This window comes from Bos taurus, chromosome 4, assembly GCF_002263795.3.
Source record: "Bos taurus isolate L1 Dominette 01449 registration number 42190680 breed Hereford chromosome 4, ARS-UCD2.0, whole genome shotgun sequence".
In the NCBI taxonomy this organism is placed as follows: Eukaryota; Metazoa; Chordata; class Mammalia; order Artiodactyla; family Bovidae; genus Bos; species Bos taurus.
The window spans coordinates 76,537,355-76,561,653 of NC_037331.1; the positions used below are offsets into that span (position 1 = coordinate 76,537,355).

Genomic DNA, 24,299 nt, shown 5'->3' on the forward strand with positions numbered 1-24,299 from the left:
CTGCCTCTTCCCGACCCGACTAATGGGTGATACCTCCGACTGGCCCTGAACCCCTCTCCCGTTAGTGGAGGGGAGGAGGGAGCCCAAGGGCTGGGATGCTGCGGGAAAGGCGGGGCCGCGGACCGCGGGAGAAGAGTGCAGTCGGGGTGGGGTATGGGGAGGGAGGGAGGGAGGCTGTCCCACCCCCTGCGCTCCCGGCACACCGCAGTGCCTGGCGCGCCCGCGCAAGCTCACTAGCTCACTCGGGGCGCTGGGCGGGCGGGGCGGCGCTGACGTCACCCACTGACCCCTTTCACCCCCCGGCCGAGGGGCGGTGGCCGCGCAGGCTCCGCGGGACGGACTCACGGACAGACAGGGGACGGAAGGACGGGCGTACGGCCAGGCCATGCCCGGGGAGGCTGCCCGCGCCGAGCTGCTGCTGCCGGAGGCGGGCGGGCCGGGACCCCGCACAGGTGAGGCCGCGGCGCGCTCTCCCTCCCGCTTGCGTGTGTCTCTGCCAACCCCTCTCTTCGTCCCTTCTCGTCTCTACCCCTCTCCCTCTCCGACCCTGTCCCTCTACCAGCTCCGTCCCATTTTCTCTTCGCGACCCCCTCCCCGCCCTCTCTCTGTTCCCGTCCCTTGTCCATCCCCGCACTGTCCCCTTCCTTGGTCCCCAGTCCTCGCCCAACGTAGCCCAACCCTGGCCCCTACTTAGGACCGCAGGGAAGGGCGGGGTGGATTAGATGTCCTCCGGGAGCCAAAAGCGACTTGAAGGCGTGAGCTTCCCGGCTCCGGTGGGCGGGCGTCCCCCGCCGCGCCCCATTGTGTGTGTGTGGGGGGGGGGGTGGCAATGGGCCTCACGGCCCCTGCAGCGTGGGTTGTCACCTGCACCCCAGCCACTGGGGATGCAGATTCTAGGGGCGCCTGCCCTCCCCACTCCCTACCCCCCTCCACCCCCCCTATGCTTGAGAGCTGCCTCCAAGCGGCTGGCGGCTGGCGGGTGACTGGTTCTGGCTCGGAGGGAGGAACAGGGCTGGAGCTGGAGCCTGGGGAAGCCCGAGGGCTGGAAGGTGGGAGGCCCTGGGGGAGCAAGGCCTGAGGAGCATCAGCCCTGTAGTGCAAGCCCAAATCCTTGGAGAGACTTAGGGAGCAAGCGTTGGAGGGGATCTGCCTTAGGCCCAGGAAGACCAGCCAGGATGGCCACTGGGCAGGAGGTCAGCCATGTGTGGCTCCGGGAGGGCCAAGGGCACTTTGCTGTGGGTGAGAAGTCCCCTGGCGATGAAACCCATACTGGGCCCAGGGGCCTGGCCTCCCTCTGGGTTCAGTAAAGTGGGTCGGGACTGTTTCTGCTCCAACTGTTTAACAACCTTGAATGAGGCACAAAAATCTCTGACCTTTGGCTTCCCTTCCTCTGTCTTCTTGGCGCCCAACCCCACCCTCAGCCTGCCTCAGGGTCCTGGAGTCCAGTGAGGGTGCGCAGGGGTACCCTACCAGGCCAATGCCAAGAGCCTGGTCTCCAGCACCCAGCCCCGCCAGCCACACCCACCTCCAGGGTTTAGGTGTTCATCACACTCCCATAGACCCAAAGGACCCCCTTCTCAGGACCCTCTGGCCACGCCAGCACCCCAGCAGTGTGGCCCAAGGGCCCAGGGTTCTGCCACTGCTGCAGCAGATGGGCAGAGCCTGGGGAGGGGGTTGCCCTAAGCTTCACCTCCACTTTGCAGACAGAATGCTGAAGCACAGGAGATGTACTTGTGGGTGGTCATGGGTGAACGTGGAAGCCTCCAGAGAAAATGGCCAGAGCTGGGCAGCCCCTATCCACTGCCATGGGACCCACACAAATGAGCCTCAGCTCTGTGAGGGTGGCTGCTGCTGGCAACTCAGTCGGATGCACTCGGAGTCCCAAGAGCCCACAGCCCCTCAGAGCTGCTTATGGGGCAGGGCGGGGCCCCTGTGTGCTCCACCATTGGCCATCACCGTGCCAGCAGTGAGCTGGGATGTCCTGCCTGAGGACAGCACACCGTGGCCCCTGCTTTCCCTCTTGCATGTGCCAACTCTAGAAACAGGGGTGGGGCAGTGGAGCCCAGTGAGACCCTGACAGGTTGTCCTCAGGTGTAGGCAGCAAAGAAAGGAGAGAGATGAGGCAGAGAAGCAAGACTCCCACTTCACAGCAAGTGTGAGATCTGGAATGTTCCAGAGCTGAGTGGAGAGCAGGCTTCCTGCTCCCTGGGGGCCCACTGACCTAGGAGGTCATGAGCAGACCTTTCCTGGCAAGCCCGGCTGAGGCGGCACAGATTACGTGCATGGAGTCAGCAAGTTAGTGTCCTAAGAGACAGGAGCTGGTCTCATCTTTAACGAGCATCTTGGAGAAAAGCCAGACCCCAAGCTGCTCGCCATGGAAGAACTCTTGGAAATCATCCCTCAGGCACAGCAATACCCTTTCCTTCTCCTGACCTCGCTTTTCAGCGGACACTCACCCTCGTGGGCCCCCACTTCTGTGCTCAATTCTTGTCTGAGAGAGGGGCAGCTGCAGCCAGGGAGCTGCCTCTCAGGGAAGATGCCTGCCCTTCTCACGCCCTTCTGTCTCCACAGATCTGTCCTGTGATGCAGCTGAGGCTACCACCCCAAAGGGGGACCGGCTGGAGCACTGTGCCCTGACATCTGGGCCCAGCACCCTGGCTCTCACGTTCCTGCACGGCAAGCCTGGTGCCCGGCCCCCACCTGAGGGAGCCAGCTGGGATGCAGGGCCGGGCCGCGCCCCCTCAGCCTGGACAGTCCAGGCAGAGGGCGGCCCCAGTCCAGGGCCTGCTGAGGTTCGGCCTACTGAAGGTCCTCTCCCAGCCTCCCTGGAGCCCCGGATTGTCATGGGCGAGGAGACATGCCAGGCAGCCCCATTGCCCAGGGCAACCATGCCGGAGCTCAGGGACTGGGAGGGTGGGCATGCTAATTTGAACCCACCCCCCGAGTTCTGTTCTCAGGGTGACCCTCCTGTGCCTTTCCCCGCCCCAGACTCTGATTCCTACTTCACGCCTCCCTCCACCCCCACCAAGACAGCCTCCACCCTGCTCCCTGGCCCCGGGCCCCACAGGGACGCCCAGGATGCCCAGGCTGAGCTGGGGGACTCGCCGCCAGCCTCGCCCACTGGCTCGTACATCACGGCAGATGGGGACAGCTGGGCCTCATCCCCATCCTGCTCCCTGAGCCTGCAGGCCCTGGCCGAAGGGCTGGATGTGCCCTCTGGCTGGGGCTTTTCTCCATCTGGATCTGTGGTCGATGAGAGGGAGCTGCCCCCTGCCGGGACCCCGGACAGCTCGTCCCCAGAGTCCAGCCTCTCAGCAGACAGCAGCTCTTCCTGGGGCCAGGAGGGCCACTTCTTCGAGCTGGACTTCTTGGCCAACGACCCGATGATCCCTGCTTACCTCCTGCCCTTCCAAGGCAGCCTGATCTTCCAGGTGGAGGCGGTGGAGGTGACACCCCTGCCCCACGAGGAGGAGGAAGTGGAGGAGGAGGAGCAAGAAGAGGAGCAGGAGGTCCCCCTCCCCAGAGGGGACCTAGCCGGGGAGGGCGAGGATGATAGCACATTCGCATCCTCCCTGCAGTCACTGTCCGACCTGTCCATCACTGAGGGCGTGGATGAGGCCTTCGCCTTCCGGGATGACACCTCGGCTGCCTCCTCTGACCCCGACTCGGCATCCTACACGGGGGCGGATGATGAGAGGCTGTACAGTGGAGAGCCCCACGCACAGCCCGCCACACTGCTCCAGGACAGCCCTGGGGAGGCTGCCTCCTGGGGCCCAGAGCTCGCTCTTGGGGTGTCCAAGGGAGAGGCTGGCCAGGCTGCCAAGAATCAGGAACCCATCTCCGAGATAATGAGGGTGGGTCCCGCTGCAGCCCAGGTGTCTTCTGCTATGGCCCCTCACATTCCACAGGAATCTCTGGACCTCACTGGGGTGAGCCCGCAGGCCCAGGGAGAAGAGCCAGGCTCCACCATGGGGCCAGTACCTGTTGCCCCAATCATGTCTCAGCCCCTGCAGGAGGGAGATACTGCTACTTTAGGCCCAGAGCCCTGGATTTTGAAGAGAGAAGCAGACCTCAACTCTCTACAAACCCTGAAGGAAGACACAGGCCAGGGGTTTGCCGCTGCAACCAGCCCTGAACCCCAGCCAGAAGTGGACCCAGCAGCATTCCCACCCTTTCAGGATGCAGGTATCCCCTGGGTCCAGGAATCTGCCTCCGAGACCAGCCCTGAGCCCCAGCTGGAAGAAGAGGAGCTGACAGCATCCTCACACCTGCTCCCCTTGGTCCAGGGATCTGCCTCTGAAGCTAGCCCAGAGCCCCAGTCAGAAGAAGATCTGACAGCATCCTTACCCCTGAAGGATGAAGGTCTCCCCTTGGTCCAGGGATCTGCCTCTGAAGCTAGTCCGGAGCTCCAGTCAGAAGAAGAAGATCTGACAGCATCCTCAACCCCGCAGGATGCAGGTCTCCCTTTGGTCCAGGGATCTGCCTCTGAAGCTAGCCCGGAGCTCCAGTCAGAAGAAAAAGATCTGACAGCATCCTCAACCCCGCAGGATGCAGGTCTCCCCTTGGTCCAGGGATCTGCCTCTGAAGCTAGCCCGGAGTCCCAGTCAGAAGAAGAAGATCTGACAGCATCCTCAACCCCTCAGGATGCAGGTCTCCCCTTGGTCCAGGGATCTGCCTCTGAAGCTAGCCCGGAGTCCCAGTCAGAAGAAGATCTGACAGCATCCTCAACCCCTCAGGATGCAGGTCTCCCCTTGGTCCAGGGATCTGCCTCTGAAGCTAGCCCGGAGTCCCAGTCAGAAGAAGATCTGACAGCATCCTCAACCCCTCAGGATGCAGGTCTCCCCTTGGTCCAGGAATCTGCATCTGAGGTCAGCCCTGAGCCTCAGTCAGAAGAAGATCTAACAGCATCCTTACCCCTGAAAGATGAAAGTCTCCCCTTGGTCCAGGGATCTGCCTCTAAGGCCAGCCCAGAGCCCCAGTCAGAAGATCTGACAGCATCCTCAACCCCTCAGGATGCAGGTCTCCCCTTGGTCCAGGGATCTGCCTCTGAAGCTAGCCCGGAGTCCCAGTCAGAAGAAGATCTGACAGCATCCTCAACCCCTCAGGATGCAGGTCTCCCCTTGGTCCAGGGATCTGCCTCTGAAGCTAGCCCGGAGTCCCAGTCAGAAGAAGATCTGACAGCATCCTCAACCCCTCAGGATGCAGGTCTCCCCTTGGTCCAGGAATCTGCATCTGAGGTCAGCCCTGAGCCTCAGTCAGAAGAAGATCTAACAGCATCCTTACCCCTGAAAGATGAAAGTCTCCCCTTGGTCCAGGGATCTGCCTCTGAGGCCAGCCCAGAGCCCCAGTCAGAAGATCTGACAGCATCCTTACCCCTGAAGGATGAAGGTCTCCCCTTGGTCCAGGGATCTGCCTCTGAGGCCAGCCCAGAGCCCCAGTCAGAAGAGGATCTGACAGCCTCCCCACCCCTGCAGGACACAGATCTCCCCTTGGTCCAGGGATCTGTCTCTGAGGCCAGCCCTGAGCCCCAGTCAGAAGAAGATCTCACAGCCTCCCCACCCCTGCAGGATGCAGGTCTCCCCTTGGTCCAGGGATCTGCTTCCGATGCCAGCCCTGAGTCCCAGTCAGAAGATCTAAGAGCATCCTTACACCTGCAGGATGCTGGTCTCCGCTTGGTCCAGGGATCTGTCTCTGAGGTCAGCCCTGAGCCCCAATCAGAAGAAGAAGATCTCACAGCCTCCCCACCCCTGCAGGATGCAGGTCTCCCCTTGGTCCAAGGATCTGCTTCTGAGGCCAGCCCTGACCACCAGTCAGATCTGAAAGCATCCCCGCCCCTGCAGGATGCAGGACTTCCCTTGGTCCATGGACCTGCCTCTGAGGCCAGCCCTGAGCCCCAGTCAGAAGAAGAGGAACTGACAGCATCCTTACCCCTGCAGGACACAGGTCTCCACTTGGTCCAGGGATCTGCCTTCAAGGCCAGCCCTGAGCTCCAGTCAGAAGAAGAAGTGACAGCATCCTCACCCCTGCAGGACACAGGTCTCCACTTGGTCCAGGGATCTGCCTCCAAGGCCAGCCCTGAACCCCAGTCAGAAGAAGAGGAGCTGACAGCCTCCCCACCCCTGCAGGACACAGGTCTCCCCTTGGTCCATGGATCTGCCTCTGAGGCCAGCCCTGAGCTCCAGTCAGAAGAAGTGACAGCATCCCCACCCCTGCAGGACACAGGTCTCCCCTTGGTCCAGGGATCTGCCTCCGATGCCAGCTCAGAGCCCCAGTCAGAAGAAGAGGAGCTGACAGCATCTTCGCATCTGCAGGACGCAGGTCTCCCCTTGGTCCAGGGATCTGTTTCTGAGGCCAGCACTGAGCCCCAGTCAGAAGAAGAGGAGCTGACAGCATCCTTGCACCTGCAGGACACAGGTTTCTCCTTGGTCCAGGGATCTGCCTCCGATGCCAGCTCAGAGCCCCAGTCAGAAGAAGAGGAGCTGACAGCATCTTCGCATCTGCAGGACGCAGGTCTCCCCTTGGTCCATGGATCTGCCTCCGAGGCCAGCCCTGAGCTCCAGTCAGAAGAAGTGACAGCATCCCCACCCCTGCAGGACACAGGTCTCCCCTTGGTCCAGGGATCTGCCTCCGATGCCAGCTCAGAGCCCCAGTCAGAAGAGGAGCTGACAGCCTCCCCACCCCTGCAGGACGCAGGACTTCCCTTGGTCCAGGGATCTGCATCTAAGGTCAGCCCTGAGCCCCAGTCAGAAGAAGAAGACCTGACAGCCTCCCCACCCGTGAAGGATGCAGGTCTCCCCTTGGTCCAGGGATCTGCCTCCGATGCCAGCTCAGAGCCCCAGTCAGAAGAAGAGGAGCTGACAGCCTCCCCAACTCTGCAGGACGCAGGTCTCCCCTTGGTCCAGGGATCTGCATCTGAGGCCAGCTCAGAGCCTCACTCAGAAGAAGAGCTGACAGCCTCCCCACCCCTGCAGGATGCAGGTCTCCCCTTGGTCCAGGGATCTGCCTCCGATGCCAGCTCAGAGCCCCAGTCAGAAGAAGAGGAGCTGACAGCCTCCCCACCCCTGCAGGATGCAGGTCTCCCCTTGGTCCAGGGATCTGCCTCCGAGGCCAGCTCAGAGCCCCAGTCAGAAGAAGAGGAGCTGACAGCCTCCCCAACTCTGCAGGACGCAGGTCTCCCCTTGGTCCAGGGATCTGCATCTGAGGCCAGCTCAGAGCCCCACTCAGAAGAGGAGCTGACAGCCTCCCCACCCCTGCAGGACGCAGGTCTCCCCTTCGTCCAGGGATCTGCCTCCGAGGCCAGCTCAGAGCCCCAATCAGAAGAGGAGCTGACAGCCTCCCCACCCCTGCAGGATGCAGGTCTCCCCTTGGTCCAGGGATCTGCCTCCGAGGCCAGCTCAGAGCCCCAGTCAGAAGAAGAGGAGCTAACAGCCTCCCCAACTCTGCAGGACGCAGGTCTCCCCTTGGTCCAGGGATCTGCATCTGAGGCCAGCTCAGAGCCCCACTCAGAAGAGGAGCTGACAGCCTCCCCACCCCTGCAGGACGCAGGTCTCCCCTTCGTCCAGGGATCTGCCTCCGAGGCCAGCTCAGAGCCCCAATCAGAAGAGGAGCTGACAGCATCCCCAACTCTGCAGGATGCAGGTCTCCCCTTGGTCCAGGGATCTGCCTCCAAGGCCAGCCCTGAGCTCCAGTCAGAAGTGACAGCATCCCCACCCCTGCAGGTTGCTGGTCTCCCCTTGGTCCAGGGATCTGCCTCTGATGCCAGCTCAGAGCCCCAGTCAGAAGAAGAGGAGCTGACAGCATCTTCACATCTGCAGGATGCAGGTCTCCCCTTGGTCCAGGGATCTGCCTCCGAGGCCAGCCCTGAATCCCAGTCAGAAGAAGATCTCACAGCCTCCTCACCCCTGAAGGACGCGGGTCTCCCCTTGGTCCAGGGATCAGCCTTCGAGGCCAGCCTGGAGCCCCACTCAGAAGAAGAAGATCTCACAGCCTCCCCACCCCTGCAGGACACAGGTCTCCCCTTGGTCCAGGGATCAGCCTTCAAGGCCAGCCCGGAGCCCCACTCAGAAGAAGAAGATCTCACAGCCTCCCTACCCCTGCAGGACGCAGGTCTCCCCTTCGTCCAGGGATCTGCCTCCGAGGCCAGCTCAGAGCCCCAGTCAGAAGAGGAGCTGACAGCATTGCCAACTCTGCAGGACGCAGGTCTCCCCTTGGTCCAGGGATCTGCGTCCAAGGCCAGCCCTGAGCCCCAGTCAGAAGATCTCACAGCCTCCCCACCCCTGCAGGACGCAGGTCTCCCCTTCGTCCAGGGATCAGCCTCTGAGACCAGCCCGGAGCCCCACTCAGAAGAGGAGCTGACAGCCTCCCCACCCCTGCAGGACACAGGTCTCCCCTTGGTCCAGGGATCAGCCTCTGAGGCCAGCCTGGAGCCCCACTCAGAAGAGGAGCTGACAGCCTCCTCACCCCTGCAGGATGCAGGTCTCCCCTTGGTCCAGGGATCAGCCTCCGAGGCCAGCCCGGAGCCCCACTCAGAAGAAGAGGAGCTGATAGCCTTCCCGCCCCAGCAGGATGCAGGTCTCCCCTCCAGTCAAGTATCTGCCACCAGTGCCAGCCCTCAAGCCCTGATGACTGACACAGGCTGTACCCAAAAGACAGAGCCCACAACCACTGCAGCCCATAGGAAAGGAAGAAAGACCCTGGGACTGAGGCCAGCGCCTGAGGAAAGAGACCCAGACCACACTGGAGGATCAGACTCTCTGGCCTTGGATCAGATACATCTGGGTGGCCCAGACCTACCTGCAGATGCTCGGACACCCTTGGAGGGAGATGCAGGCCCCTCCAAGCCTGCCACAGAGATCCCAGACACACCTAAGCCTTTCACAGCCGCCCAAGGTCCCCCAAAGCCTGACTCCAGCGGGGAGGAAGTAGCCGAGGGCATTTTGGCACCTGAGCAGGAAGCCTGTCATGATATCTGTGCACATGGGGGTGATGGAGCTGAGTCCAGCTCACCCCCAAAGGTGGCCCTGGGGGTTGAGCACCAGGGGCATGAGGCCCTAAAGCCAGTGGTTCATGGCCCAGGGGTGTGTCCTACTGCCAGCCTAGAGGTTGGCCAGTTGGGGCCCCCAAGCCCAGTGGAGGAGGGAAGGGCCACTCTTGGGCACAGGCTTCCCATGGCTGTGGGCTCAGAGGCTGGGCTGGGCTCCTGCTCACAGTCTCCTTCAAGAGCTGTGCCCAGGCTGGGAGGGCACTGTGCCAAAGATCCTGCCCCAACATCTCCACTGCCCTTGAGGCAGCCAAAGCCTGTGCTGGGCCCGGGCAAGGGAGAGCGGGCTCAGGCAGCACTTGGAGTCCTTGGCCCCTCCCCACTGCAGCCTCCAGAAAGCCCCATAGGGGGCCTGCCCAGTGCACCCCAAGACAGGATCCAGGGCCCTGAGCCCCCCGCTCCTGGTATCCTCATGGAGGCAGTCCCAACCCCCCTGGCATCCCCTGCCCCCTGCCCTTGCCGGGGCCCCCGGGAAGACTTGGTGGAGGGCGCGGAGCCCCTGGGTTCTCCGAGCCACCCACCACCTCGGCCAAGAGCCCAGCGGGCGGTGGCCGCCTCCTCAGGGATCACAAACCCCCCTGGGGCTGGGCAGGTCAGCCTCCCACCCCACCCCACCCTCCTCAGCCCCAAGGCAGCCCCCAAGAGGGGTACCCATGCCAAAGACCCGGCCTCGAGGCTCTCGCCCCCTCGCCAAGTGCCTCCTGGCTCTGGGCCCCGGAGCCCAGCCGGCCCTCGAGGGCTCCCAGCCACCGAGCAGCAGGATGACGGTGACAGTTTGGAGGAAGGTGAGTGGGATGCAGGCGACAGCACTGTCCTGAGCCAGGGACCCAGGGGGCAGAGGGCTGGGCAGGGATGCCAGAGCTGCTCGCCCCGTGCCCCTGTCCAGAAGGGCAGGCCATCCTCACACTCCCCTTCCTCAGACTCACCCCGCGCTCTGGGCTCCGGCCAGCACTCGGACAGCCACGGGGAGTCGTCAGCTGAGCTGGAGGAGCAGGACCTCCCAGGACCACAGACTGCACAGTGCCCAGCCCAGGTGCCCAAAAAGCCAGGTTGTGAGCCCAGGGGAGGACTCCGTGCCCTGCCCTCGGGTGCTCAGACCCCCTTTCTTCTCCAGGCACCAGCCGGCAGCGGGAGCGAGGAGACGGTTGCCAAAGCCAAGCAGAGTCGCAGTGAGAAGAAGGCCCGAAAGGTGTGCTGGGCACCCAGCTGGGACTCTGCTCCCTCCAGGAGGGGCCAGGCTGGCCAGACAACCCCAGCCACCCCAAGAGTGGGGCTGGCAGCGTAAGGGGACCCTTTCCCACCCCACAGCTTATGAATCCCATCGATGGGGGCCCTGGGATAAAGGGAGTAACTGGATGCCTTGGGTGAAGTAACTGGGGCCGGGCTGTCAGTTCAAACAGACACAGCCTGAGTCCGACGTCCTATTTGCTCACATGGGGAGCCACCTGGGAGGCTCCACAGAGGGTGGGTGGCGGAAACCCTTGTGTCCCTGGCGTTTCCCCTGGACTTGCTCCTCTCCCCCAACCCGACTGGGAACTTTGGGGCCCATGCCCAGGTCTGAGACCATTGTGCTTCCAGGCGATGTCCAAGCTGGGCTTACGACAGATCCAGGGGGTCACCAGGATCACCATCCAGAAGTCCAAGAACATCCTCTTTGTCATTGCCAAGCCCGATGTCTTTAAGAGCCCAGCCTCAGACACCTACGTGGTCTTCGGCGAGGCCAAGGTCTGAGCGGCTGGCCACGGGCGCGGGGAGGGGGTCTGGGGCGTGGGCTCAGCTGACAGCTGACCTCTGTACTGCAGATCGAGGACCTGTCGCAGCAGGTGCACAGAGCTGCGGCTGAGAAGTTCAAAGTGCCCTCGGAGCCCTCCGCCCTGGTGCCCGAGTCAGCACCTGGGCCGAGGGTGAGACCCGAGTGCGAGGAGGAGGAGGAGGAGGAAGACGAGGAGGAGGTGAGGCCAACGGGCCCACAGCTCAGTCTTGTGGAGGGGAGCAGTTTTGCCTGGGGGCCTCTCACTGGGGGAGGGGGCCATTCCAGCACCTCCCTGCATATCCCGCTCCAGGTGGATGAGGCAGGACTGGAGCTGCGGGACATTGAGCTGGTGATGGCGCAGGCCAACGTGTCAAGGGCCAAGGCTGTGCGGGCCCTGAGGGACAACCAGAGTGACATCGTCAACGCCATCATGGTGAGTGGCTGGCCCCTCCGCAAATGCCCTGCTGCTGTCTCATGCCAGGGACTGCCATGTCCCTCAACATGACCCTCTCCTTCTACAATTCTCACAGGAGCTGACAATGTAGTTGCTGACCAGACCCGGCTCCACCCCTGCCCCCTAGCTCTGCTGCTCAATAAAGTGGTGTCCCTTCATCGCCTCTCTGCTCCTCCAGCGCAGGCTCTGGCTAAACGGATTGCAGGAGGTGTGCAGACACTTCCTGAAGCCACACAGGTCCTAAGGAGGGTGGTGGTCCCTCCCCCACGTCCCAGGGAATCCACCTTGCCCAGGGATTGTGGGCAGTCCAGTCACTTGGCTGTGGCCCAAATCATGGGCCTGGGAATGGCAGTTTCTGGAAGGAACTCCCCAGATGCAGGGGCCCCCGAGCTGGAAGAGCTGTGGGAAGTAGTGTCTGCTAAGGTGAGCAGCACTTAATCTCCCGAAGTTCCTGGCCCCCCGCTGTGGCCCAACTCTAGGAGTCACCACCTCTCCCTGTCCTCTCTCTCCTACAAAGTCCAGGGAGCCGCAGGGTGGGGGTGACGTCCCAGGACAAAAGAGGGAGACCACTGAGTGCAGGACCACGTGTGGGTGGAGCCCCTGGAGAAGAGGAGCAGTTCCTGACCATCACAGAAGGCTCAGGGGACACAAGGTCCCCACTGTTCACAAGCACAGGGTGGGCTATGGAAGGGATGGCCCCTGGCCCACGTGGCTATCTTTAGCTGTTCCAGATGCTTCCAGGGCAGGTTAATTCACACACTCACCTAGAGACGGCATCTACCAACTGTCTCCCTTAGCTCTGCCCAGCCCAGGCCCACAACCAGCACCTGGTCCGCCAGGGCCAGAATGAGGTCTGAGATCTCTCCTCCAGTCCTGCCCCTTGTCAGCAGGGAGGGAGCCTAGGGGACTGCAGACCCCTGCCTGGTTCCCACAGAGCTGGACAGCGAGCCCACATCTCTGCCCTCCCTCCCGGGGGCCCACCGGGGCTTCTTGCATATGCAGTCAGGAGCCTCGAGGTGCGGTATCTTGGGGGTGAGGAAGGAGTCCCAGAGCTGGGCCTCCCCGCGCCTGCACTGCAGTGCCCAGGCCCCAGCCTCCAGGGAGATGGCCCTGAGGTCACCCCCATGGCCTCCCCACGTCCCAAGGACACAGGAGGGGCCCCACCCAGGGGGGACCAAGGCCACAGGGTTTGACTGGCCCCCACTGGCCTCCCTGATGACAGGGACCCTGGGCTCCAAGATGCTATGCTCTCAGGGTGGGGATGGCACTTCTGGTAAAGGCATGGTGTGCAGGTTTGCTGTGAACCACCCTGACGGTGAATGTGGCCTGAGATCATGGGCTCAGGTGAAGGGCTAGAGGACAGCGAGCCCCTCCGAGAGCCCAGTGCTCATGTCCACGTGTGCTCAAGACACCTGCTCCCTGCCCTGTGTCCACAAACCCCAATCAGGCCCTCCCTGTAGGTGTCGGGCACAGGTGCTCAGTCCACTGTGCCCAGCCAGGGCATGTGGGTCTGAGACAGAGGCCAGAATGGAGTCCCCAGCTCTTGTCCCACTGGAGCAGAAACACAATGGCAACCAGAGATAAATTATTCACATTGCAGTAAACTTCTTTTAAGGTCTCTGAGAGTTTCAATAGAAACGTCGTGTGCAAAATGACAGCTGTCCAGGGTCTGGCTGACAGGACCCCCTCCCGAGGCAGGGTGGCATGCAGGTGGGTGCGGCTTGACTTTCTGCCCCAGCACGGGGGTGCCTCCTTCACAGTAGAGCCACCTATGTCCGGGGCCCAGGAGGGCGACTGGCAGGGGCCCGGGCACCATCAGGCCGAGTCCTGATCCATGCTGCAACCCAGCGCCTCGATGTCATTGCTGATGTCCGAGATCATGCGGTCCCACTCATCCCCCTCTGAGGGCACGGACTGGTCGTCAGAGCTGCCCGCGGCCCTGTTCCCGTTGGAGGTGGAGGTGGAGGTGGAGCTTGTGGCCCGGCGGTACCTGCCGAAGCTGTCCGTGATGATCCCACGGCCATCCTTCACCCCAATGGTCTCCAAGAAGTTCTCGAAGTGCTGGCTGTCTTTCTCAGGGATGAAAGGCCGCAGACCTGCAGACACATGGCCCACGTGACCCTGAGCCAAGCCTCTTGCTGAAAGCACACATGTGCCTGTCCCAGGGGGCCCATGGCCTGGATAAACCCACCCCACCCACACCATGTGTCTGCCCCAGTCCTGACAGGTGCTGTGGACTGGCCCTGCCTTGGCAACAGGGCTGGTGCAGGCCAGAAGCCACACTCTTACATCACTGCCCTTGGTCCTCAGGAAAGCCCCACTTCACAGGCTTCCAAACACAGGAGATGAGAGGGTGCAGGGGAGGCTGACACAAGGCTCCAAGCACCAGGCCCCACTGCCCAGCTCCCAAGTGACCACCTACTTCCTGGAAAGTAGGTGTGAGAACACCTACTCTGATGTGAGAACAATATGAAACAGGCCTTGGACCCCAGGCTTAGCTGTTGGCTGACTCCAAGGGGCCTGTGGGGTCAGCAAGAGATCAGACTGGATGCAGGTCTGCACTTGACCCTTCACCTCCACCCCACCCCATCAGCATAGCACCCTCCTTGGATTGTCGGGGGCAGAGCCCAGGACCTGGGAGCCTCCACCAGCCATGTTCTCTGGGATCAGCACAGGGAAAGCAGTCGCTCCACTGTGCTTGTGCATGTGGACACACATCCAGGGCTGTGTCTGGCTGGCTGTGGCAGGCACTGAGTACCCGGCCGCCCTGCTGACTCTGCAGGCTCTGCTCTCGGGGCCTCAGCTAAAGCTGCTTTTCCCTGGGAATGGTGTCATCACTCCTCCGCCCAGCAAGTTCCTGCCCACTCCTCCAAACCTGTCCCTGCACCAACTTCCTCTGAAGAGCCTCCCTCAGCCCTTACCGGGCAGTACAGTGGCCACCTCACCCCGAGTCTGGCTCCCAAGGGGCCCCTCCTGCTTCCCTGGGGGCAGGGTCCCCAGAGCCACTGGGAAGCGCCATCGGAAGAACCACTCGGCTTGCTGGCTGGCTGGCCTCCACCCCTAAGGGAGCCCACCCACCCCGCGCTCACCGAGCAGCAGGAACTTGCGGCTGTCCCCATAGAGCTGCCGCAGGTTGATGCAGAACTCGTGCACTGAGGCGCCGTCACGGTATTCGTGCAGCAGCGCTGCAAACTGCTGGATCTCCTGCGACGACAGCTTGGTGCGCAGCTGCCGAGAGAGCGGGACCACGTGGGGAGGTGACTGGCGATGCCTCCACCCTGCCCACACCCAGCCTGACCCCTGCGGGAGGGCCAGCAGGAGGGAGAACCCCACACCAGCCCCGAGGTCCCCACACCAGCAGAGAGTGCCTCGGAGACCAGCCTACACCATCTGCTTTAACCTGCCACCTGGCTGGCCACCAGGTGGCTGGGTGGAGGCTGCATGTCTGACACCACTGCCAGGAGCCACCGAATTGCACACAGAGCCCAGAGTGATATTCGGTGTACTGACCAAGTTTTTAATGACGTGAAGTCGAGGGACAGGGGAAAAGTCTGCTGAGCAATAACAAGGCCCATCTGGCCCTTCCATGGTAGCACCCCATGCTACCATTCACCACCAGGGACCCAGAGACAGGTCTGTGGTTCAGCCCCAGAGGCCAGAGCAGCCCCAAGCTCAGGCCTTGGCCACCTCGCGCTCTTTCCAAAAACTGACCTGGTAGGAAAGACTTCAAGGCCCAGTTGTAAGCAAGGCATCCACGCTCCCCCCAGCTCCACCCATGGGGAAGCAAGCCTTCCTCCCATCTCTTCCAGGGAGCTCCTAGCCTGAAGGCACTGCACACAGGCCTGCTGGCGGGGCCAGCGTCTTCTGACCTTGGTGGGCGAGTGGCAGGCGGCGTACCGTGAGCATGTAGTCCTGCAGAAGCTCCGCAGCCGTGGCACTCAGCTCACTCTCGCTGACCGTCTTGGCGTGGGGTGCCGTCTGCATGCAGAAGGACAAGGGCGAGACGCCGCCTGCATGTGCACACTCGGGGAAGGAGCTGCAAGGCGCAAGCCAAGTCATGGGTGGGCGGCCCCCTAGCCCTGCCCCAGGCCTCACCCTCACCGCCCGGGATTCAGTGAGAGCCAGGGGCTGAAACAAAGAGGAGGCCTGTCATGGAGGAGGTGCTCGGGCAAAGACAGAGAAGGACATGTGCAGGGAAGGACCCAGAAGGGGCCAGCAGCCTAGCAGGGTCTCAGTGGAGCAGTGACATCACTAGTGTGACCCGGAGGAGCCCATTCACTGGAAGACTCCTGAAACTGGGGAAGGAAGGTGGGGCCATGCAGCTGCGTGGGCAGCGCTGAGACCCAGGTGGGGGTACTCACAAAGTGCTGGCTTCCGTCTCATATGGCTCCTTCATGTCCACCTTTGTGGAAGAGTCATCTGTGTGGAAATGCAGAACACAGAAGCTTCTGGTTATCTGAGGGAGGGGGCCCTGAGCCCAGTATTCACATGCTAAGCAGAAGAGGCCGAGCCCTGGTGGTGGGGAGCCGCCCAGACCCCTGGGGTGCACCCTTTGGGCTGCACCCACACCTTCTTCTCCTGAGATGCACCACCTGCCGTGGGTCTGGACAGGAGCCAGGACGATGCTCTGGTCCCCAGAAGATGTGCCAAGTGGTGGGGCTGAAGCAGGCTCCCCAGTGGCCAGAACGAGAGAAGCTTCATCAGCAGACAGTGAACATCCCTATGTCTACTTTGTGAAAACTCATTCAGCTGTACACTTTCGATTTGTGTGTATCTTTAGTAAAACAGTTTATTATAAAAACAAACAAACGCAAGGGCCAAAGCAATCACACTAAAGCTGAATGTTTAAATATAGCTCAATAAACCACCTGCTGCCCACTGGGGCCTCAACCTTCCCACCTGCCCATGAGGACAGACTACCAGCCTCACCAGGCTATCTTTGTGGGGCTGCAAGCAGCTCCAGCACAAACAGCGAGACGAGGACGCAGCCAGGGAACCAGCCCTTTCTCAGAGAGCCCCTGCAGCTTCGTGTTTACACGCAGAGGGTTCTGCGCTGTTCACAGGATGTGTGAGTCGCAGTGAAGGGAGTGGGGCTGGACTCCTCTCCACAGAGAGACCAGGGGCCTCCAGCCCTGGAGGCCACCGCTGAGCTGTCTCCAATATCTTTCTTCCTGTTCCCCTGACTGACAGAAGCCACAGATCCTCAGTAAACTATTTATTTGAAAAGTAGATGCTCCGGTGTTTAGAAGACTGAGCTTCAGTGGGCTACGTGTAAACTAAGTGTGCTGTGAGCTTACAATTCCCAGAACAGTCCTCTAGCTCCGAGCGCCAGTCCCCCTGCATTGCTTTTGGGCTCTTTGCTCTTCCTGCCGCCGCCCCCACCCTGCCCTGGGCAGCCTGCACCTGGGAAGGGGCCCCACACCCATGGTGGGGCCTCACTTCTAAGTTTGGTACAGTGACTTTAGCCACCTGTGGTTCCAGAGTAAGTGTTCTTGGCCCCCAGAGTTATGCAGGAAGCCACCAGGGGGCCTAAAGGAGGGAGCTGGGGGGAACACGTGAACAGTGAAGTCTGGAAACGAAGGGTGTTGACTCAAAGTCCGCCCTGGATGGTGGCCACCCAGGTGCTATTCTGCCAGGAGCTTGCAGCAAAGCCCTGGTGGGAAGGGGAGAGGGAGCTCAGCTGCTCACGTACCACTGTGAAGGGATAGGTGGTGGGTGGGTGTCGAGGCCCCATCAAATATGGCTCTGTCCAGGAAGTCAATGGTGGACTCCGTGTACACGATCTGGAAGACCTGGCCAAGCAGGGAGCACAGCTCTTCCGCGGCGACCTGCCAATTGAGGACAAGGCTGAGCCTTCCAGGTCACTTCCTAGGCATCCGACACCTCACTTGCAGAACGAACACCTAGAACCAGGGCCCACTGTCTCCCACTGCCCACTAGGGCCACGAGGATGCCAGCCACACCCAGGAGGCTCTCTGGACCCGCAGAAGCGTCACCTCTGGCCCTCCTCCTCCACTGCTCTTCCACCCACAGCCATCTCAGCACTCGTGCCAGCCTCAGGAAAAGGGCAGAGAGCAGACAGCACCTGAGCCAGTTCACATGGACAGCATTCTGACACGTATGCTGTCAACGCGGGTCCCATCTGGGAAGGCTCTTCCCCCGAGACAGGGGACAACATCTGGAGGAGCTCCCAGTGGGGACAAGCCAAGGAGGCGGCCCAAGAAGGAAGAACTACTCAGGTGGAAGGTGGGCAGAGATGAGGAGGAGGGATACTGATCAGAGGCTGCCAAGACCACCATCCGTGTTTTGGTCTTACTAAAGGCGTGAAAATTAAACAGAAGGCAATCAAGGGGCTCCCTGAGGCTGGCAGCTCTATGGTGGGCTCAAGCCACTCCCCCAGAGTCTTCCCCAATGTCACAGCTTGGTGTGAAAACAACAGCCCCCACATGGGGGAGGGAAAGGGGGGTGCCAACCAAGAGAAGAAGGAACCAGCATGGAGATATCACACTGGGACTCAGTGGGACCTGGGTCAGGTGGTGGGCAGGGCTTGGGCTAGAATGGGTAGAGCCTGGTCAAGCTATTGGTGGGGCTGAGTCAGGATATGGGTGGGGATGGGCAGGCCCTGGGTCCCAGGTGCCAACCCTGCTCACCTTGCTCTCCGCGGCCAGGATCACCAGGCAGCATGCCTCCACAGGCCCCACTCCACTCTCCGACAGGGAGCCTGTGGTGAGGCCTCGGGAACTTTCTGCACACAAACTCTGGCTGGGGGAGATGCCAGGGTCCTGGGCTGGGAAATCAACACCATGGCAGGTTAGGGCCCATGTGGGAGCTCAACGGCAGGCTCTGGGCAGCCCCTACCTGACTCAGGTGGGGACAGATCGAACCAGGCAAGCCCCCGCCCTCATCTTCCCTTCACAAGAGCACCCTTCCCTGCCACTGCCCACTCGAAACCACCACCTTAACATGACTGTCTAGCTTCTCTGCCAAAGACAGAGTGAATATCTCAGACTGAAACTGCGAATATTTAGCTGCTTCTGATCTTCACAAAAGAAGGTATTCACAGAGTTCTACTGACAGTCTTAAGACACAATCCTGACAGGAGATGAGGAAACTGAGGCAGAGGGGGCAGAGGGCTGGGTCTGAGGGTGCATGAGAGGCAGAGCCCAGGTTGGGATCTAGCCATGAGAGCACCCACCTATTCGTTAACACTACACACTGCCTCCTCACACACAAGGTCTCGTAGGACGTGTGGGGGATTCCTGAGGCAGGAAGTGGGGGCTGTGGCCCAGGGCTCCAGGCACATCCACGGAGACACACCCGGGAGCAGGAAGTGCCAGGGAAGGCTGGAGCTCCCCTGATGCCAGGATATCTCAGGGCAAGACCAGCCCAGCAGGAAGACCACCCATAGCTCAGACAGTGCTGAGAGAGAGGACCCCAGCTAGGAACAGCCAGACTCTGGGTGTATGGGCTGGCAAAGACCAGGGCTCTGTAGGGCAAGGCTGGTGGTACCCCATGTGGAGGCTGAGCCCCATGAATCTCACTGTTAGAACATGACTGTACCATCCCACCGGAGAAGGCAATGGCAACCCACTCCAGTACTCTTGCCTGGAAAACCCCATGGACAGAGGAACCTGGTAGGCTGCAGTCCATGGGGTCACTAAGAGTTGGACACGACTGAGCGACTTCACTTTCACTTTTCACTTTCATGCATTGGAGAAGGAAATGGCAACCCACTCCAGTGTTCTTGCCTGGAGAATCCTAGGGACGGGGGAGCCTGGTGGGCTGCCGTCTATGGGGTCGCACAGAGTCGGACACGACTGAAGCGACTTAGCAGCAGCAGCAGCAGTACCATCCCACAGCCATGGGCCACAGGCGCTGAGCTGTGCCCCAAACGAAAAGCCCCCACAGGGTTTGAGAATCAGGACAAAGAATACTGTGAGACTGCTCACTAGTGACTGCTACACTGACCATGCTGGCAAGGTGTTCTAGGACATTTTAAATAGCTTTATGGCTCACAGCTGTGGCTGCTCCCAAGGAAGCAAGTGTGTGGCTCTGAAGCCACGCACGGTGAGCCTACTTCTAAATCGCCCAGCAGCATTCATCCCCAGTCCCACAGGCTGTCCCCACAGGTCCTGGTTCAGATCCACTGCCCACTTTCCTATGTCCACAGAAACACCCCTTAATGAGACATCTCCACAAGCCATGCTTGCCACACAGAGCCTCCTGCAGCCAGACCTGACCCTGACCCCCGACACAACATTGTCCCCAAGGCCAGCACAGCCCAGGCCAGGGGAGGCATAAAAGACAGGCCCCTATGTAGGAGGCACTTAGTAAGTGTTAGCTACCACTGCCAGTGCCAGTGCTGAGGACAGCCACGTGCATCACCTCACACACAGCCACTCGCTGTGACAGGTGCCTCTGGGAGACCGGGAGGCCCCTGGGGCTGGCGACTTCCCTCAGGAAGAGCCACTAGAATGAGGAGGCCCTCCAGAACACAGAATGGAATTCACTCTCCTTTTAACTGGAAAGCTCTCAAACCCTGGGGGGTCCTGGCTTTCATCTCTTTTTGGAAAGCTTCTCCTGTGGTGTTCATTCTGTCTCTTAGAAAATCGGTTACTCATTTTCCAGACAATGTGTTCTACAAATAACACTGACACATGTTCTGGACACAAGAAACCCAGGGGTTAGCTCCCCTCCCACCAGCCCTAAGGCCTGTGGCCCCCAGCCAGAAGCACTCACCTCACTACTTGGTCCCCAGGGAGGCCCCATACCACGGGCCTCCTGCAGGGACAGTCCCCACGCAGGGAACAGCAGTCACCACAGTGCTTCGCAGCACTGGTGGAAGCAGTTACACAGTACCTCAACCAATCAGCCACCATCTAACAACCGGGACCCTGCCAAGTCACCCAACCCACCTGCTCCCAGTGAGTCCACCGGTAAAGGTGGAAGGAAACAGAATCCTCCTTACAGGTTTCTTGTGGAGACTCAACAAGATCATTCATGCCACATGCTTTCTACTAGTTTGAGCCACATTAAATTGCATTTTTTTTTTAGATTAAAATGGTTAAAAATTGGCAGCTTTGTGTTGTTCAAAATAATGCCTGCATTAACAGACACTTGCTCCTTGGAAGAATAGCTGTCAAACCTAGACAGTGTTTTAAAAAGTAAAGACACCACTTTAATGACAAAGGCCTGAAATAGTCAAAACTATGGTTTTTCCAGTAGTCATGTATGGATGTGAGAGTTGGACCATAAAGAAGGCTGAATGCCAAAGAACTGACACTTTTGAACTGTGGTGCTAGAGGAGACTCTTGAGAGTCCCTTGGACTGCAAGGAGATCAAACCAGTCAATCTTAAAGGAAATCAGTCCTGAGTATTCATTGGAAGGACTGGTGCTGAAGGTGAAGCTCCAATACTTTAGTCACCTGATGTGAAGAACTGACTCACTGGAAAAGACAGTGATGCTGGGAATAATAGAAGGCAAGAGGAAAAGGGGTGACAGAGGATGAGATGATTGGATGGCATCACTGAGTCAAAGGACACGAGTCTGAGGAAACTCAGGGAGATAGTGATGGACAGAGAAGCCTGGCGTGCTGCAGTTCATGTGGCTGCAAAGAGTCGGACATAACTTGGAGACTGAGCAACAACAACAACACTACTGAACACAATGAAGGGAAATGAAGAATAAGCAGAGCAGAGGGGACCGTGCTCAAGTGCAGTATGATAGGAGTGTGTGTGTGTATGTGTGAACAAGTGAGCATTTGTGAGTGTGTGTGGGACCTGAGCACGTGAGTGCATGTGAATGAGTGTGTGTGGATGGGTGCACCAAGTATGTGCAGTGAGTACGTGTGGTGTGTGTGTGTGTGACTCTGCGGGGGACACTAAGCCACAGCCATACAAAGTCAAGGGACTATGATACACTCCAGCAGCCACCTTCAAAAAACCTTCCCATTACCTGTGCCGGTGGCCTGCCGCATCCCCACCAGATTCACGGGCCCTTTAATATGAACTTCCTTGAAGCTCAAGGGGTCAGTAATGAGAAAGCTCCTCGGGGCCCTGGCTCTTATAAGCCCTCAGATCCCTGTGGACTACCTACGTCAAGCAGAAACACAACCTTCCCTCTGCACTGGCCAAAGCAGTGTGTGGCCCAGGCTGATCCAGCTGGCCACCCTCATACACCGCCACCAGCCCCCTGAAAATGAACAACTCCAGGGTGCAACCCAGCCATTGCCAGTGCCTAAAGGAGCCCAGGGATGGCGTCCATGCTACAGTGACAACCTGAGAACCCACCTGGGAAGGGCATGGCATGAGTGAACCGTGATTTCTCTCCTCACTTCTCAGGGACTAATGCCGGGGCAGAGGTTCTAGACCCCGACAGACAGCTTGTCAGGAAGTGCCAAGTAAGGTGGTACTGTATCCTCATCAGGCGAGGGGAGTGGGCTGGGTGACGGGGACTGATGGCTCTCGGGTTCTCCTACAAGGACACGCTCAGAGCGTCTCACAGACCAAGAGCTCCTTGCTGGTCGGGTCTCCTCCCTGCACTGCCAGCACTGGGAAGGCTGTGTGGCCAAAGGAGGGCCTGAATGTTGATTAGGCTGAGCTAAGGCCCCACCCTCAGCCTCTGGAGCTGCCTGCGCCCAGGGTGTCTACTAGGCCTGGGTGCCAGAGGCCACTCCAGCATCCCCAAAGGGGGCTGCACCGAGTGACAGTGGCTGAGCTCAGGACCCAGAGACCACAGCCTCCTGGGTCACTGCCCTGCTCTGGAGAGAGGGCTAGTTCCCAGGCACAGCGGGCAGCAACTGGCTGACCCAACATTGTAGAAACTTGTCTCCAGAGTGCCATGAAATCTACAATGCACGCCTCAGGACAGAGGTGGGGGCTGCTTCTGGCAAGGACCCTCCTGACCCCGCCCCCGGTCATACCTGTCTTCAGGACCACCAGGTGTGAGGCGTCATCTCGCACATAGGACACAGCGGCAATGTCATGGATGGGGACCCTGAGGATGGTGTCCTCCCCGTCCCTCCAGGCCAGCTTGACGTTGTAGGCAGACAGACTGATCACAGCGTCATGCTCCTGGGTCAGGTGTCCGGGGAGCTGGTGGGCTCTCTGGAAGGAACCACACTGCATCAGAAACACAGGGAACACAGGGCCACGGGCTCCCCTAGGACCCTGCACCATGTGTGGCGCACGCAACCCACATAGCCAACGCTGACAAGCAGGGTGCCACTCCCATGCTTGCTCCCGGGATACTGCTGTGTTCAAACCACATGGAGAATTCTTCTGGAACTGCCTTTAGATTCAGACCTGTGGGGTGTGGTTTGGATATCTTGAAAACATGAATTTTGAAAATAGTCCAAAACCACAAGGAGCAAGCCTGGAGAATAAAAGTTAATACGCAGGCTGAGGAAAAATAAGGCCAGGGACCAAGTGCACCCTTAATGTGATAGGACTGGGTCACCCCTCATGGTCATAAAGGCCCAGGGTCAGAGGGCCAAGAGTTGGTGTCAGAAAACAAGGGTCAGAGGTCAGGGTTATGAGGTGGAGCAGGCTGAGGGTCAGAGGTCAGGGATGGGGGTAGAGCAGGCTGTCAGGCAGAAGGGTTACCTTTGCATTGTCTATGAAATGCAGGATTTCGGTCCTACTGGAAGGATTCAGGTATCCTGGTATGGACGTTAACTGACCTAAATACTGAAAGAAAGTGGAAAGAGGAAGTGCCATGAGCAAGGGAAGATGAGCCAACACCATCAAGGGCCATAGAACATCGCAAAAGCCTTGTATATTCCCACCACAGGCTGGTTGGCCGTAGTCCCAGCTCGCAGTGGGGGCCTCCTCTAGGCAGCATGCTCCAAATTTTTAGTAAAATCTCTACTGGCTAAGGAGGACACTCCCACGCTTCCCACCACACTGCATCAATGTTGTCATCAAAGTCCTGCAAAGGACACCTCAAAACTAGTTTGGTGGAATTTGTATTCTAAAAAGGCAGATAAGAGAATTCCCTGGCAATCCAGTGGTTAGGACTCCAGGCTTCCACTGCAGGGGCCCTGGTTCAATCCTACAAGCCACAAGGTGTGGCCAAAAGATAAAAAAATAAAAGGATAAGACAAGGATGGCTTGTGTTCCCGGATCACAGTTGGAAATTGAAAACAATAGCTCTGAACAATCTGCTAAAAAGGAAACATATTAAATCATAAAGGGCCAGGCAGCTGAGCGATGAGCACAGAGAAAGAAGTGACAGGAGGCCATGAAGCACTCGGCTAACAAACCTCAAGGGTCTTGAATATGGCGTGGACACAGTGAGAGCTGTGTTCACATCACCACCAATTACCACAGGTGTTATATGTGCTTTAATGGATTTTACTGATTCCTCTCCAAGAATAGATCTCTTACACTCGACATTTCTGAGCCTCTAGTTTTTAAGGTTGCTGTTAACAGGATGACAATGGACTTTGTGTATCTGGTTCCACATGTAAAGTCGTCACTACTGTTCTCAAGAGAAAAGAGCTGAACAAATGAACATGTCTTCTCAGATCCATCAGAGAATGAGGTCACAAATTGCTTCCCCCAAAAATGGAGAGAGCAACAGGGGACAGAGAATCACAGCCCCCAGGGAGAAGCTGCAGGGGCCAGGTGGGCAGGCGCATTGGAAGGGGGCTGACAAAAGGCTGGACGTGGGCATGGACGAGCTTAAGACAAAACTCTGGGGCCAGTCATACAGGGTCCCAGGTTTACTTAAGCTCTACCTCCAGGAGGCCCCCCTAGCCAGGATTCTCAGAAGTTGTCTGCAGCTTCTGGTGGGGTGGGGGGAAGAAACCACTTCCAGCTATGACCAGTAATTTGCTCTCTTCAACAAGGGTCTTTTTTCAAGGAAAACTATTTGACCACGGCCTGACCCACCTGGGGAAAGGTAAACACCAACTCCAGCCCCCCAGCAGCTCTGTCCCTCCTAAATAAGACATGTGTGTGACGGTCACAGCCCAGGGGCACAAGCTCACAGGACAACAGAGACCTACTCATCAGAGGGCTAGTGCGCTCCCCTCCCCAGCAGCCCCACT

The 24,299-nt window shown here is 59.4% G+C and overlaps 2 protein-coding genes across 15 annotated transcripts in view; one reads left to right on the plus strand and one right to left on the minus strand.

Moving 5' to 3' along the window:
• Positions 1-323: 323 nt before the first annotated feature.
• Positions 324-11,405, plus strand: NACAD (NAC alpha domain containing). Its single transcript, NM_001435195.1, has 8 exons — positions 324-452; positions 2,572-9,825; positions 9,961-10,073; positions 10,155-10,229; positions 10,619-10,765; positions 10,843-10,992; positions 11,104-11,226; positions 11,324-11,405. The coding sequence occupies exons 1-8, from the start codon at positions 386-388 to the stop codon at positions 11,336-11,338; spliced, it is 7,944 nt and encodes a 2,647-aa protein (NP_001422124.1). The 5' UTR covers positions 324-385; the 3' UTR covers positions 11,339-11,405.
• Positions 11,406-12,828: 1,423 nt separating this feature from the next.
• The window catches only part of CCM2 (CCM2 scaffold protein), a 53,418-nt gene continuing 41,947 nt past the window's right edge, over positions 12,829-24,299 (minus strand). For all 14 annotated transcript variants that reach the window (XM_005205585.4, XM_005205584.5, XM_059885470.1 and 11 more), the window contains 8 exons: positions 22,852-22,935; positions 22,170-22,353; positions 17,898-18,034; positions 16,940-17,075; positions 15,609-15,666; positions 15,145-15,283; positions 14,337-14,475; positions 12,829-13,343 (listed from right to left, as the gene is read on the minus strand). In XM_005205585.4, coding sequence (XP_005205642.1) covers positions 13,063-13,343; positions 14,337-14,475; positions 15,145-15,283; positions 15,609-15,666; positions 16,940-17,075; positions 17,898-18,034; positions 22,170-22,353; positions 22,852-22,935 — 1,158 coding nt within the window. In that variant the 3' untranslated portion in view covers positions 12,829-13,062. The remainder of the gene's footprint in view (positions 13,344-14,336; positions 14,476-15,144; positions 15,284-15,608; positions 15,667-16,939; positions 17,076-17,897; positions 18,035-22,169; positions 22,354-22,851; positions 22,936-24,299) is intronic.